This window comes from Anabrus simplex, chromosome 2, assembly GCF_040414725.1.
Source record: "Anabrus simplex isolate iqAnaSimp1 chromosome 2, ASM4041472v1, whole genome shotgun sequence".
Classification (NCBI taxonomy): domain Eukaryota; kingdom Metazoa; phylum Arthropoda; class Insecta; order Orthoptera; family Tettigoniidae; genus Anabrus; species Anabrus simplex.
This window is the reverse complement of record NC_090266.1, coordinates 984576645-984591052: the sequence shown is the minus strand read 5'-3', so window position 1 is coordinate 984591052 and position 14408 is coordinate 984576645. Positions and strand designations below refer to the sequence as shown.

At 39.9% G+C, this 14408-nt stretch overlaps 1 protein-coding gene across 1 annotated transcript in view; it reads right to left on the bottom strand.

The window, feature by feature from the left end:
• The window catches only part of Pez (protein tyrosine phosphatase non-receptor pez), a 923645-nt gene that overhangs the window by 380586 nt on the left and 528651 nt on the right, over nt 1–14408 (bottom strand). The window contains exon 12 of the mRNA XM_068226358.1: nt 4192–4328. Coding sequence (XP_068082459.1) covers nt 4192–4328 — 137 coding nt within the window. The remainder of the gene's footprint in view (nt 1–4191; nt 4329–14408) is intronic.

Sequence of the window (14408 nt, the reverse complement as noted above, 5' to 3'; positions counted from 1 at the left end):
TCTCCTTCGAATGTCAACGAGAGAACTCGCTAGTGGACAAAGTGATGAAATTATACTGAAGATGATCAATTGCATGCAATATAATCACTGGATGCATAAATGTTGGTAATGGAAAAAAAGCGTGCATGTTTAACACTAGAACGGCGGAGGAATCAGGCATTCCTAGAACAGCGGTAAGGGGTCATTCTGACCCATCATAAGAAATGCTTGGAAACGTTCAAAATAGAACACAATAAAACATATATTTTCTTCTACTGGGTTTCCAGAACTTTATTTTACACATGAGGACATGACATTAGTGTATGGACCTTTTATATTACTGATGGACACATGAATAATCACACACAACTGCACCATGTTTCTGCTTTTCTAAGGAGTTTTCACAAAATTAACAAACTGAACACCTTTTCCTAGTAAGTCGCCCACATTGCAACAATTATACATTTTCAGTAATTCCTTAGGCTAATTAAAAACACGCTAAACACATTTTACACACACAACTTCTATTTTCGTGCACATTTTCCGCACACTGCTTTGAGGCACTTGCAGGCATCGCTAGACATGTTGCCTTCACACAGACCAACTTGGCACTTCTTCTGCTTTTTAGATGGACACTGTCCCACAGACTCCTCCTCCTGTTGTTGTTGTTGTTGCTGCCCTTCCTTGTCCCTCCTTGTTAGTTCAATTGCCAGCTGGAGGATGAACTTCTTCCGCTTTACCTTCCTACCCACTACTTGCTTGTAAATGACCCAACCATTTATAGCTGTTAGGTCTAGGATATTGTAAAAGACATGCATTGGCTACTTCCTGCATGCACCTTTGGTGGTATACTTATGGTACATTTGGTCGATCACTCGGGCTTGTTTGTCATAAACTGGGTAAATCTGTACCTGGTTTTACTGGGAAATAATTGTTCATAGACTGTAAAATTTTCACTTGGGCAGTAACAGTGAAGGCAATTTTCCATGAATTTGTCCCAGATTTCAGAGACAAGAGTGAACCTGTTAGCTGGCAGGCGCTCAGCTCAGGTTGATTTGCTGAAACGGAGGAATCTGAGAAGCTCTTGAAATCTATCTCTTGACATTGTGTCCTTCATGAATTGCTGTCCACAAGAACGCAACCATAGTTCATCACAGACACACCTTACAAACACAGGGTACCATGGATATACATGAGGGCAATCATAGCCTCCAACTCCTCGAGCGACACGGTTCAGTCCGTGAAGTTCTTTCTCAGCGTTTGATTCTGTGTGTCGTTTCATTAGACGAAGCATTGATTCATCAAAGAGGAGATGGAAGGCACTAATGGCAGAGTCGTAAACTCAGTGGTAAGAATAAGTTGTGGGACTCCCCGCTCCCTCAGGACGTTCACTGAAGCCCGCTTTCAAGATGAAGAATTCGAATCCAAGACCTCCCACTCGGTTCCATCCCAGGCAACGATCTTCACTGATGAAACACCTAACTGAGACTGAGACGACATGTGGAGTGAGTTCGGAGATAGATTAGCATTTTAACTTCTCCTGCGGATAATTCATCCTCTGTCCCATTGTGATCTTCGTCCTCACTTGTCTGTCTTGTCTCAAGCAAAAAATCACCATCTGAATCAGATAATTCACCTTCAGACTCAACGTCTGAATTTTCTAGCATACGAGACACCTCGTCAGAAGAAAGACGATCGTAGCACAACATGCCTGTAAGAAAAACACTTTCTACATGATGAGATGAATACAATAATCCCGCTAACTGGAACACTATCTGACAGTAATAATGTTTTTGCTTTACATCCCACTAACTACTCTTTTACGGTTTTCGGAGACGCCGAGGTGCCGGAATTTGTCCCACAGGAGTTCTTTTACGTGCCAGTAAATCTACAGACACGAGGCTGACATATTTGAGCACCTTCAAATACCACCGGACTGAGCCAGGATCGAACCTGCCAAGTTGGGGTCAGAAGGCCAGCGCCTCAACCATCGGAGCCACTCAGCCTGGTTCATCTGACAGTAAGAGCCCAACAATACTAATAATAATGGCCGGATACACACTGTTGTCTGACAATGCAAACTGCTGTAATAAGGAATATTGTACAAGTGTCAAAATGACCCCTCCCGCTGTCCAGGTATGCCATATCAGAAATAAAAAAATGCAAAAATTTTGCTGAATGCGATACATCACCATGAACGGGACGAAAAACGATGAAATGTCGAGATATTTGAAGAGAAATGATACAAGAGTGAGAACGTTATTAAAGAAAAACTGAAGGTGGGTGTCATTTTGACCCCTTCCGCTGTTCTAGTGTTAAAAGTTCGTTATAACTAGAGCCCGGATTATATGTAATTACATATTCTGTTCCCATATATGTTGCTACAAGAAAAACTGAAATGTTGGCAAATCACACTAAAAGGACCATTATTCCAGGAGTTTAAATTGACATATTTTTACATATTTTGATAAATAATAAATATTTTGATAAATATTACATATTTTAAATATTTTGAAGGATATAGCACATTTGAAAGAAAACAATTACTTTTTTCACTAATTTTACATCGAATTAAGATTTTTAATTAAATACTTGAAAATAGTTTAAAAAGTGAGGTATTCTGTCAAAGAATCGCATCCTTTAGCAGTGTTGACGGTGCAAGTTTTGAGTGTCTTGAGCTGTGTGTATCAATCTTCCCTTGCACAAACTTTTGTCCCATTGTTCTCCTCTCAGATTTAGTGACTTTTTTTGTGATCCCTTCCTCAGTCCTTGGTTTAATGTCTCACAAAGTGCCTTTTTTCTTCTTTCTTTCCTTCTTCCTTCCTTCCTTCCTTTCTTTATTTATTCTTCAGTTATTGCCTATGCCTTACTTCCATGAAGGGCTACACTCCAAACAAAAGTCTGCAGAAACATTTTTCTAATAAGCATATCTGTGTTTCATGAGATGAAATTTCTCTTCTCAAAATAAGGACATTCCTTGCTTGAGCAAGTCTACGATTAAATATTTCTTTTATAATACCAATTTAAATGGTCCGTTATTGGACATTATAAATTTTCCAGCTAACTCATTCTTGGTTGCCTGCGTTTCGCCCTCGTGTGCTAAGTTAGGCTAGTCAGTTGGGACTTAGCACACCACCCAAGACGCAAGGCTAGTACATACCGTGGAGGCCACTGCATAGGCTACTTGAAGCCACCAGCAGTGCCAATGCACATTCGGGACAAATATTTTAGGTTCCCTATGGGAATCAACATCTACATCATCTGATGGCCAGGCAGGCATCTATTTTTGAAAATGAGACATAGCTCTCATAGTGCATTGGCACTGCTGGTGGCTTCAAGTAGCCTATGCAGTGGCCTCCACGGTATGCACTAGCCTTGCGTCTTGGGTGGTGTGCTAAGTCCCAACTGACGAGCCTAACTTAGCACACGAGGGCGAAACGCAGGCAACCAAGAATGAGTTAGCTGGAAAATTTATAATGTCCAATAACGGACCATTTAAATTGGTATTATAAATTTACTCACTCGGGACAAATATTTTAGGTTCCCTATGGGAATCAACATCTACATCATAAATATTTCTTTGCCGAGCAATTTGAAATATGCGCCAGTGACTTATTGTGAAGTTGAAAGGTCTTTTACTACATATAGAAGGCATTCGATGACTGCAGAAAATTTGAAAAAATATTTAGTTATTAATTGCACCTCCAAATGAAAATTAGTTTGAAAACATCTGCAATTTTAACTTTTTTCAGTTTTGTTTCCTTTTCTCTGTACAAGAATACATCAAATAAAGCTTAGATATAAGCTACATAAGTTTTATTTATTACATATTTAACTACATATTTTGTCAATTTTAGCTACATATTTATGAACATAATATTTCTCGTTTTTATATTACATATAATCCGGGCTCTAGTAATAACGGATACATCAGTGATAGGGCTCTCGCTGTAACTGAAGGATAATAAACAGTTTAATATAGGAATTTGAAGGAACAGACAAAAACTGTCATTATAACAGGGTTCTCATTATATGCTGTATTCGTTATAACGTATTTCTACTGTATTTGAAAGATGTTTATACAAATGAAAACAGACATTCCAGCAAAAAACTTAAAATTATATCACTTTTAATAATATAAACCCCAATAGCCCACAGCTCAACCCAAATTATGCAAGAAGAATGATGAAAAATGTTTATTGGAAGTTTTACCTGTAAGTGTGCATTGTAGGGAGCACTGCACGACCTTTGATAAGCTGCTGTGGCTCTGCACCATGTGGTTCCACATAAAGACGTTTTACCCGTGCCACATCAGGGTAATGTTTATAGTGGCTGTATGTGGTCAAGTTCTGAGAACAACAGACATTAATGTTAAAATTATTTCTTGGAAAAAGAGAGGTTATTTTACTATAAATAAGTAAGTATGCAACAAGACATTGACCACATCCTCTCTGGTCTGCCTTGCCTCTTTCTTTGCAATCAAACCACCACAGGAAAGTTATAATTTTTTTTTAAACTATCTGTTTTACATCACACCAACACAGATAGATATTATGGCTATGATGGGATTGGAAATGGCTAGGACTGGGAAGGAAGCAACCATAGCCTTAATAACAGTATAGCCCCAGCATTTGTCTGGTATGCAAATGGGAAACCACAGAAACCCATCTCCAGGGCTGCCAACAGAAGAGTTCGAACTCACCAACTCCAGAATGTAAAGTGACAGCTATGTAACCCAAACCACATTGCAACTTGCTTCACACCAAAGATAGCTATCACCATCATAATAACAATTAGTCATTGGTAATATTCAATCTACATGAAAAAAAAAAAACACCATAATTTATGTTTCACTAAAAAAACGCAACAATCAAGGTAACCTGTTATTAAACTAATACAGAAGGGAAAAGTTGGGATTCTCTTCTATGTCTACTGCTCCTCCCACATTGCAGTGGGGATGTAGGTGTGAACTATGTCACGCATGTGTATTTGGCCTTGTTTTACAGCCAGACTTCCTTCCTGACACCAGCCCTATGTGAAGAGATATATTTATTATCGTGTGTTTCTGTGGTAGATGATAGTGTGGCGAGTTGTGTGAAGATGAAGAGGAGTGTGTTTGGACAAACAAAAACCCATCCTGGAGTCAGAGAAATTAAACGCGATAAAAATCCCCATTCCATCATGGCACCGAACATGGGACACCCTGGACCAAAGGTCTCAATGCTGATCATTCAGCCAAGGAGACGGACATTCTGTTTGTTTCTACAATCCTGTAATTCCCATGATTACATTCCCTGTAGTTGCATCACAATGAAAATTAGAGGCTATCCAGTCACTGCCAGTACCAAATCAGACTGGTGTGCACTTATACCATCCCAGGCAAGGAATGGGGTACATTAATATGGTGAACTTGGGAATTTTGCTTGTTTAAATATGTTTCTTAATTTAAACTCAAGTGAAATGAAATAGCGTATGGCTTTTAGTGCCGGGAGTGTCCAAGGACATGTTCGGCTCGCCAGGTGCAGGTTTGTTGATCTGATGCCCTTAGGCAACCTGCGCGTCATGATGATGATGATGATGATGATGATGATGATGATGATGATGATGATGATGATGATGAAGACAACACCTAAACCCAGCCCCTATGCCAGCAAAATTAACCAATGTTGTTTAAAATTCCTGACCCTGCCGGGAATCCAACCCGGGACTCCTGTGACTGAAGGCCAACATACTAACCATTTAGCCATGGAGCCAGACTAAACTCAAGTGATTACAGCTGATGAGTCAGTTTTCCAAGTTACTCTAGAGGAGAATGGTAACAGTATCCTTTTTGTGTGCCTCTTGGTCCAGTATACATATGTCCTTAATATTTTTTGGGTGAAGTGTATTTCTTACTGGTTGTGACCCCTTTGATACTTTTTCTGTACCACATAATAGAGTATCAAAAAATATTTCTCAATAGGAGTGGGAGTGTACTGTAAGCTTCTCATCATTTTTATTTCACTTCTCCACAGATTTTGACACTTTCTGTACCATGTAGTCACAGAACGCACAGTCGGAGTCCACAACAATGTGCAGACTCGCTCAAACTCACTTACAGGAAATGGGTCCCACTGAGTCCAGACTCGATCACAGCTTCCTGCTCAAGCACACTGTTCAATGAGTGTCTGGTAAGACCAAATCGAAAAGGCGCTCAACATCATTGAACATGAGTCTGACGAACTGTCCATGCTGTCTGACAACAATGAGCAGAAACAAGTCTGCACAGATCTAGCAGCTAGGAAACTCGGAAGTTCTAATGACTCATTCATTGGTATACTGTTGCCACATGCAATGGTATTCGAAACATCTTTCTCGCACAGCCACTGGATGTAACACTCGTAATGATAGATAGGTAGGTAGATACATGGTTTAGTTTAACTGCCAAAGTTAGGGGCACATGTCCCTGTCTTACACTTAACCCGTGAAATACATAAATAATATAAAATACAACTATTTAAAAAGAAAATACTCTGAAACAAAATACGACGCTACTATGCTATCTTACTGTATATAAAATATGTATTATACTACACAATATAAAATAAATGAACATTTTGATTCCTAAGTAAAATAACACAATACCTACAAAGAAATTAAAATAAAAAATTAAAATAATAATGATAATATTATAGATAATTGTTACTATCATTTAAATTTAATGTTCAATTCCAGAAATTTCTCACAATGACAAAAGTTTCAGTTTTCACGTTATGAGTGTGGGGAAAAAACATTCTAAAATAGGGATTGGAATAAGGATTGCTATACAGAGGTCCATACCTGAGTAGCTGAGTACTACTACCGCTCTAACAGTAACCATAAATTATATGATAATAATAATAATAATAATAATAATAATAATAATAATAATAATAATAATAATAATAATAACAACAACAACAACAACATGTGTGGATTTACCGGTTACCTCCATCGGGCGCGTCCCATTGGAAATGGGGAAGCTCGCTGGCTCTGCCGCCAGCAGAGTCAGAGGGTAGTAGGGAAATAAAATACCACCGTGAAAAAAAAACTGGTCCCTTGCCAGGGTTACGGCGAAGACTGGTAAATGACCAGAAGCCAGAAAACATCTTGAGGCAACCTCTAGGGCTAACAACCCTAGTTGTAAAAGGATGGGTACCCGTCCAAAGCAAAGTCAAGTCAAAAAAAATGATGGCACAACATTTCAAGAAACATACCCCAGAGGGTAAATCTTCGGATAAATCCCTCGTCGTGAACGCCATGGCGCACGAGTCTCGTTCGGATTCTGGGGGAGACTCGACATCATGCAAGAGACGAGTTGCAGAGTCTCGGTGTACCCCGAAGAGTCAAAAACTCAGGCCAAAATCTAAAACCTTTCCAGGAACTTTCAACATAAATTCACTTACACAAACTGGCAAGCTAAAAACCCTCACCAAAGCTCTTCACGAAAATCAGATATCCATAATGGCCCTACAGGAAACAAGGTACCCAGATGAAGAGATTTTTGAATCCGAAGGCTACCAATTTTTCACGAGCAAAGCGCAAAGAGGAATCCTCAATGGAGCTGTGATGCTTGGAACCACGTTTGCTGTTAGAACCAAGATCCTTAAATCAGTTGCAAATTTCGAACCTGTGAATGACAGATTGTCTATACTCACAATTAAATGCGCGAACAAAACCTACGCCCTAGTTAACGCACATGCTCCTACAAACGATAAGAACAAGTCTGATCCGGACGAAGTTGATAATTTCTGGGACCTACTGGATGAAAAATTAAACAAAATCCCCAAACACCATGTCAAGCTTCCTTTGGGTGACTTCAATGCCCAACTAGGTCGTGAACAGAAGTACAAAAAAATTATAGGAAATTACCCTGCTCACAAAAGAACCAATCCCAACGGCAAAAGACTGGTGTCCATCTGCGAAAATCACAACCTGCAGGTCATGTCGACCCACTTTCGCCACCTACCCAGAAAGCAAATGACTTAGCGTTCTCCTGTCCAAGCTCTTGGAGAGTTCCAAATTGATCATGTTGCAATCTCCAGGAGAAACAGCCCTGAGATTATGAATGTCAAGGTAAAGAAAGGCATCAATGTGGCCTCTGATCATTATACGTCTCTTATCAAATTCAAACCAATTCCCGCAAACACAAGGAAGACAACCAAACAGATCACATGCTTCGACAATGATAAACTTCAGCAAAGGGTTGAGGAGTTCCAGGAGAAGGCTAGACCAAACAACGCCAAAAGTCTCCTTGTTGAGGCCGCCAAAGACGTTGCAAAAATCAAGAGAAGCAAAAAGCATGCCTGGTGGAATGGTACCTGCGAATCAGTCCTCAAAGAAAGACTCAATGCGTGGAAACAGTACTACTCTACGAAATCAGAAAATGATTGGGAAACCTACAAAACCCAACGTGCCCAAGCAGCTAGGGTGTTCAGAACTGAGAAACGTAAATACGAAAAATCTCTCACTGAAAAGATAGAACAAAACTTTAGGAAGAATGAAAGCAGAGGGTACTACAGAGCCTTCAAACGCAAACTCACTGCCTATAAACCACCATCTCTATGCTTTGAGCGAAAGGATGGCACACTGGCGACGTCAAATGAAGAAAATTGCAGCATTCTGGCAGATTACTTCAAGAATTTACTTAATTGCTCTAAACCGCAAGGCCCCATTGAGACCAAGGAACCCTTACTCAGGTACCCAGATTCCAGACCACCCGACAGAGATGAAATCAAGCGCCACATTGCCCGTCTCAAAAATAACAAAGCGCCGCGGGAAGACTCAGTAGTAGCAGAACTATGGAAATATGCTCCAGAGGAATCACTTGATATCTTGCAAAAGCAAATAGATGAAATTTAGAACAAGGAGATCCTACCCGAAGATTGGAAAATAGCTTTGATCCATCCATTACACAAAAAAGGCAGCATGAAGAACATCAACAACTACAGAGGAATATCTTTGCTACCCGTGACTTACAAAATTCTATCACTTGCCATCCTGGAGCGTTTGGAAGCACAAGTCGAACATCAAATAGGTGAATACCAAGGAGGGTTCAGAAAAGGTCGCTCAACAGCTGAACAGATCCAAAATCTCAAAACGATCATCATATATTGTACACTAAGGTCCAAGCAGTATGTGTCTATCTTTGTGGACTTTAAGAAAGCATACGACTCCATTGACCGGGAAGTCCTGCTAAACATCTTAAATGAATTGGGAGTTGATCTGAAACTGCTGGCATTAATTAGAGCCACCCTGACCGATACAAAATCCAAGGTGAAGTTCCACGGATGTTTCTCGCATTCCTTTAACATCAAAACAGGAGTCCGACAAGGTGATGGGCTATCCCCGATACTCTTCAACTGTGTTCTTGAAAAGATCATCAGAACCTGGCGGGTGAGATTACAGGAAACCAACGACAGTCCATTGAGAATAGGAACCAAATCCAAGGGGATCGCAACAGACTGCTTAGCATTTGCCGATGATATTGCTGTTCTCTCAAACGACATAGAAACCGCTAGAGCTCAAGTTGAAATTTTAAAGGAAATTGCTGAACAAACTGGTTTGCAGATATCGTTTGAGAAAACAGAAGTAATGACTAACATCAAAGAGGCTCCACCAAAACTCCATACAAAATACAGGGACATCACCCGAGTAGACAAATTCAAATACCTGGGTGAGATCATCATGAAAAATGGACTGGACAAAGAAGCACTTCAGGAGCGAGTACACAAACTGGAAATAGCCTACCAAACATCCTGCACAATCTACAACAAAAAAAAAAAAAAAAAAGCCTTTCCCAAAACACCAAGATACGTCACTATGAAACAGTTCTGAAGCCAGTAGTTCTATACGGCAGCCAAAGCCCTGTCTCTAAATGCCAACAAAGGACTCCTTGAAGAACTGGAGAAAAGAGAACGCAAAATTGTGAGAGGAATCTTGGGATCAAAGTACAGAAATGGAATCCATCAAAAGAGATCCAACAAGGAAGTCTACAGCAAAATAGAGAAAATTACCGACACAATCAGAAAAAGACAGGCACGATTTTACGGTCATCTGAAAAGAATGGACGGAAGAAAGTTAACTAAAGAAATCTTTCACTTTTTTTATTCAAACCCCAAAACCACAATTCCCTGGTTTAGAAATACCAAAGAAGATCTGCAAATGCTACATATCTCAGCTGAAGACGCCCTTAACAGAGATCTCTTCCGCAAGAAAATATTGACGAACAGGCTAAACCAAGACGAGAAACAGAAGAGAAGACACGGTGCCCCTTGGACAGAGGAGCGTAAGCAGGCCCACTCACAAAGAATGAGGGAAATTCGGGCTCTAAAGAAGGCCAAGTTCAGTGTCAAATGCAACAAGACTTAACGTGGTCCTTGATGGCCCCAGCGAATTATATATATAACAACAACAGCAATAACAACAACTGTCGTACTACGAGCTCATTAAAATTGTAAAATCCTTTTATTTACAACCACCTACTCAATACAATACACTCATTGAATTATAAAATAACCATGAGATGTCTTAAATAATGGGACATGTTTCGTTCGGCATAGCAAACATCATCAGCCGTTAATGTACAAAGACTAGGTCAGGGCCCTGAGCTTAAAATGAGCAAAATTGTGTCCTCACATTAAAAGAATAACAATGTCGTAATAAAAAGTAATAATACAGTAGAGTCTCGATTATCCGACCTAAACGGAACCTGGACTACGTCGGATCACCGAAAATGTTGGATAATACAGAACAACTTTGAAAATGAACTGAAACAGGAAGGCTAGTACTAAAACAACATGTTTTACGGTACTCTATTTATTGAATTATAAATTCAATTGTACAGTACATGCAGTATTGAATGAAAACATTCCAGATGTCTTACGAAAATAAACTTTTCTCCACAGATATTAAGCTGCCTAATGCCGTGCCGTTTTTTTTCCACCGATCAAGCCACCCAGCACTGGCAGGAAAATTAGGGTCCCTTTCATTAAACTCCTTCTGGAAATACACAGCCTTTAACTGCAGAATGGGGCCAGATATTGGCAGGCCCTTTTCCCGGTGTTGAGATAACCAAAGAAATAGTGCTTCGCTTATTTTGTCGTACTCATATTGTTTCATTGTTTTTCTCTGCTCTGGTAGAGCACTACTTTTCAATTTCTTCCCTCTGTTTTTTCCAGTCTCCCACTGCAACACATCCAACACCATAATCTGAAGCCACATCTTGAAGAATTCCCCCTTTGTCCAGTCTCTTTAAGGCACTCAACTTGTCTTCCATAAAAACAATCACTTTCTTCCATTTACTCGCTATACTCTCAAAGGATATGAAAACTATAACATCCGCACCCCACCAATAGGGGCCTACTACAATGAACAATAACTGAAGACTCACTGCACCTGTCCTTGAGAAGAAAAAAAAAAAAACGGTCCTACCGCCAGCGGTCAGGCCAGTGTTTGTCCCATGGTCGCACCCTCCACACCGGGTGTGCCTGAATTCAGTCTCCACCAAAAGTTCAAATTAAGTCTACCAGTGTCGGATAACACGGAATGTCGGATAAGCGAAGGTCAGACGAGCGAGACTCTACTGTATAACATTAGACTTAGATTGTAGCAATATGTACAGATTAACAGCAAGAATTTGTCATGGAATACATTGAACGATGGCAGTCTGTGAAGTTAAAAAACAATCATGGGTTGTTAAAGTAAAAAATAGATATTATGGACATTAAAATATACGTCAATGCGTGAAGCGTGGATTAATTATTGAGGATGGAGTTCCTTCAGTTATGCAAAAACAAGAGTTGAAATAGAGTTCATTGAATAGTAAGAGTCCAAATTGAACCAGTCAAAAGGCACATAATGACGAAACTAAGGTTGATATGACGTGATATCCAATAGTTGCGAATTCAAGATTGTCGTTACTCTTAACGAGTCCATTATTGCTGTTCTATGTTACATATGATTTTAGGTTTATTGCTAGCGTGTGAATATGGACTAATTAACTTGTATTTCCTTCTGGCATCGAGATCATCTCTCCTACAGAATTTACATAATTGAAGGAACTCCATCCTCAATAATTAATCCACGCTTCACGCATTGACGTATATTTTAATGTCCACCGTATCTATTTTTTACTTTAACAACCCATGATTGTTTTTAACTTCACAGACTGCCATCATTCAATGTATTCCACGACAAATTCTTGCTGTTAATCTGTACATATTGCTACAATCTAAGTCTAATGTTATATTATTACTTTTTATAACGATATTGTTATTCTTTTAATATGAGGACACAATTTTGATCAATTTAAGCTCAGGGCCCTGACCTAGTCTTTGTACATTAACGGCTGATGACGTTCGCTATGCCGAACGAAACATGTCCCATTATTTAAGACATCTCATGATTATTTTATAATTCAATGAGTGTATTGTATTGTATTGTATTGAGTAGGTGGTTGTAAATAAAAGGATTTTACAATTTTAATATATTATCTTCAATACGGTTCTATTGTGAGATTAATTACATGTAACTACGAGCTCATCTCGTGGAGAAATTCTGAGCACCCTATTTTAAATCTTCCATGGTTTGATGTCCCTCTGACTTTCTGCGGAAGGAAGTTCCATTCATGGCTGGCCACAACAATGAAGGAATTGTTGTACATTGAGGATTTGTGCTTAGGAATAGCAAGTAATGTCGTGTTCAGTGTTCTGGTATTTTTAGCATGGTGTTCAGAAAGGCTATGGAAAGCAGAAACATGGAGACAACTTGCAATTTGATCACCCACTGAGTGACCAAATAACTGAGTGGACTGGTATAATGTTTGGGTTCACTCTCATTGCTCACTGTTCAAATATTGCTCATTTCGACTGAGCAGCAATGAGTCTGATTCAAGTCTGTCCAGACTCGTTCGTTTATGAATCTGTCTCTGTTCATTCTAACGGACAGCTCTTCTCTGCCCAAACGAACTGGGTAGTTGAAGGGGAGATGGAATTAACTCAGAATCGCTCATTGCATGGCTCTAACATCTGACTTGTCATATCATGACCGTGGGTCATAACGTACCCTTCTGTCTTCATGGTGGAGTGATCGAACTCGAGCAAGTCTCGAACCGTGACCTGCAAGAGAGAGGGGTCTCAAATAGCGTATTTAAAATCAAGGGGACCAGCAAAGCATTAGATTTTCAAGTTGTACCATACTAGCAAACACCAGGAATATATATTAAAGATCAGGGAGACGTACAGTTATCCATGGTAGAATGGAAGTTAGTTACTTATGTAAAACCACACCAAATCCCATGGCACTACAGCTCTTGAAGGGCCGTGGCCTACTAAGCGACCGCTGCTCAGCCTCAAGGCCTGCAAATTACGAGGTGTCGTGTGGTCAACACGATAAATCCTCTCGGCCGTTATTCTTGGCTTTCTAGACCGGGACCGCTATCTCACCATCAGATAGCTCCTCAATTCTAATCACGTAGGCTGAGTGGACATCGAACCAGCCCTCAGGTCCAGGTAAAAATTCCTGACCTGGCCGGGAATCGAACCCAGGGCCTCCGGGTAAGAGGCAGGCATGCTACCCCTACACCACGGGGCTGTTGTTACTTATGTAAATTGAAGTAAATTAAATAATGCATTTCTTGTTATAAGGAAAAACATACAAGAGACCCAAGCATTGTGTTACCAACTAACACATGCATTAAATCTCACCTGTCAGCATTTAGAAGCCAGCCACTTACAGAAAACACAAGAATTACGAGATATATTAAAACAATTCACCAAAAGTAAGGATGAACGCGAAAAGCGCAGATTGTTTCATTTCATCAGCACTATATCGAAGTCATTGTTCAGTACGCTAGACCAAGACGACGCAAATTTTTACCAGGGGAAAATATCGGATTTAGAACGACAACAATTATCGATATAGAAAACAGCGAAAGAATGGATGATTATAGTTAAATCCGTGTAACAATCAATAAATAATACGCTTTATGATGTAAAAACCAATAAACTGAAATTATGTAAACTTTTAGAACAAATAAAAGGGTTGGAACTTAAATAGTGGCAACACTGCTGTGGAGACGCTGTGCAACAGAATCTAATATTGTCGCTGATAGCACACGTTGGTTACATATCTACCTTACCTCAGAGCAAATGGACTCGCCCTTTCCACATCACCAGCATGTGCACAAGCGAAAGAAACATAGTCACTTATGAGCTAGCGGTCTAACGTATCGTCCTACGAGTGAAGAAGAAGTGAGCATTCACTTCAGAACTGTTGCAGAGATTCGACAGGCAGTAGTCCGCTCCATTCGCACCATCAACAGAACAGGCTCTGCTAAAGGTATACTACGACTTCCACATTGCTGGCAATGGGTTATACACAACGCTGGTGACTACATTGAAGGACAGTAA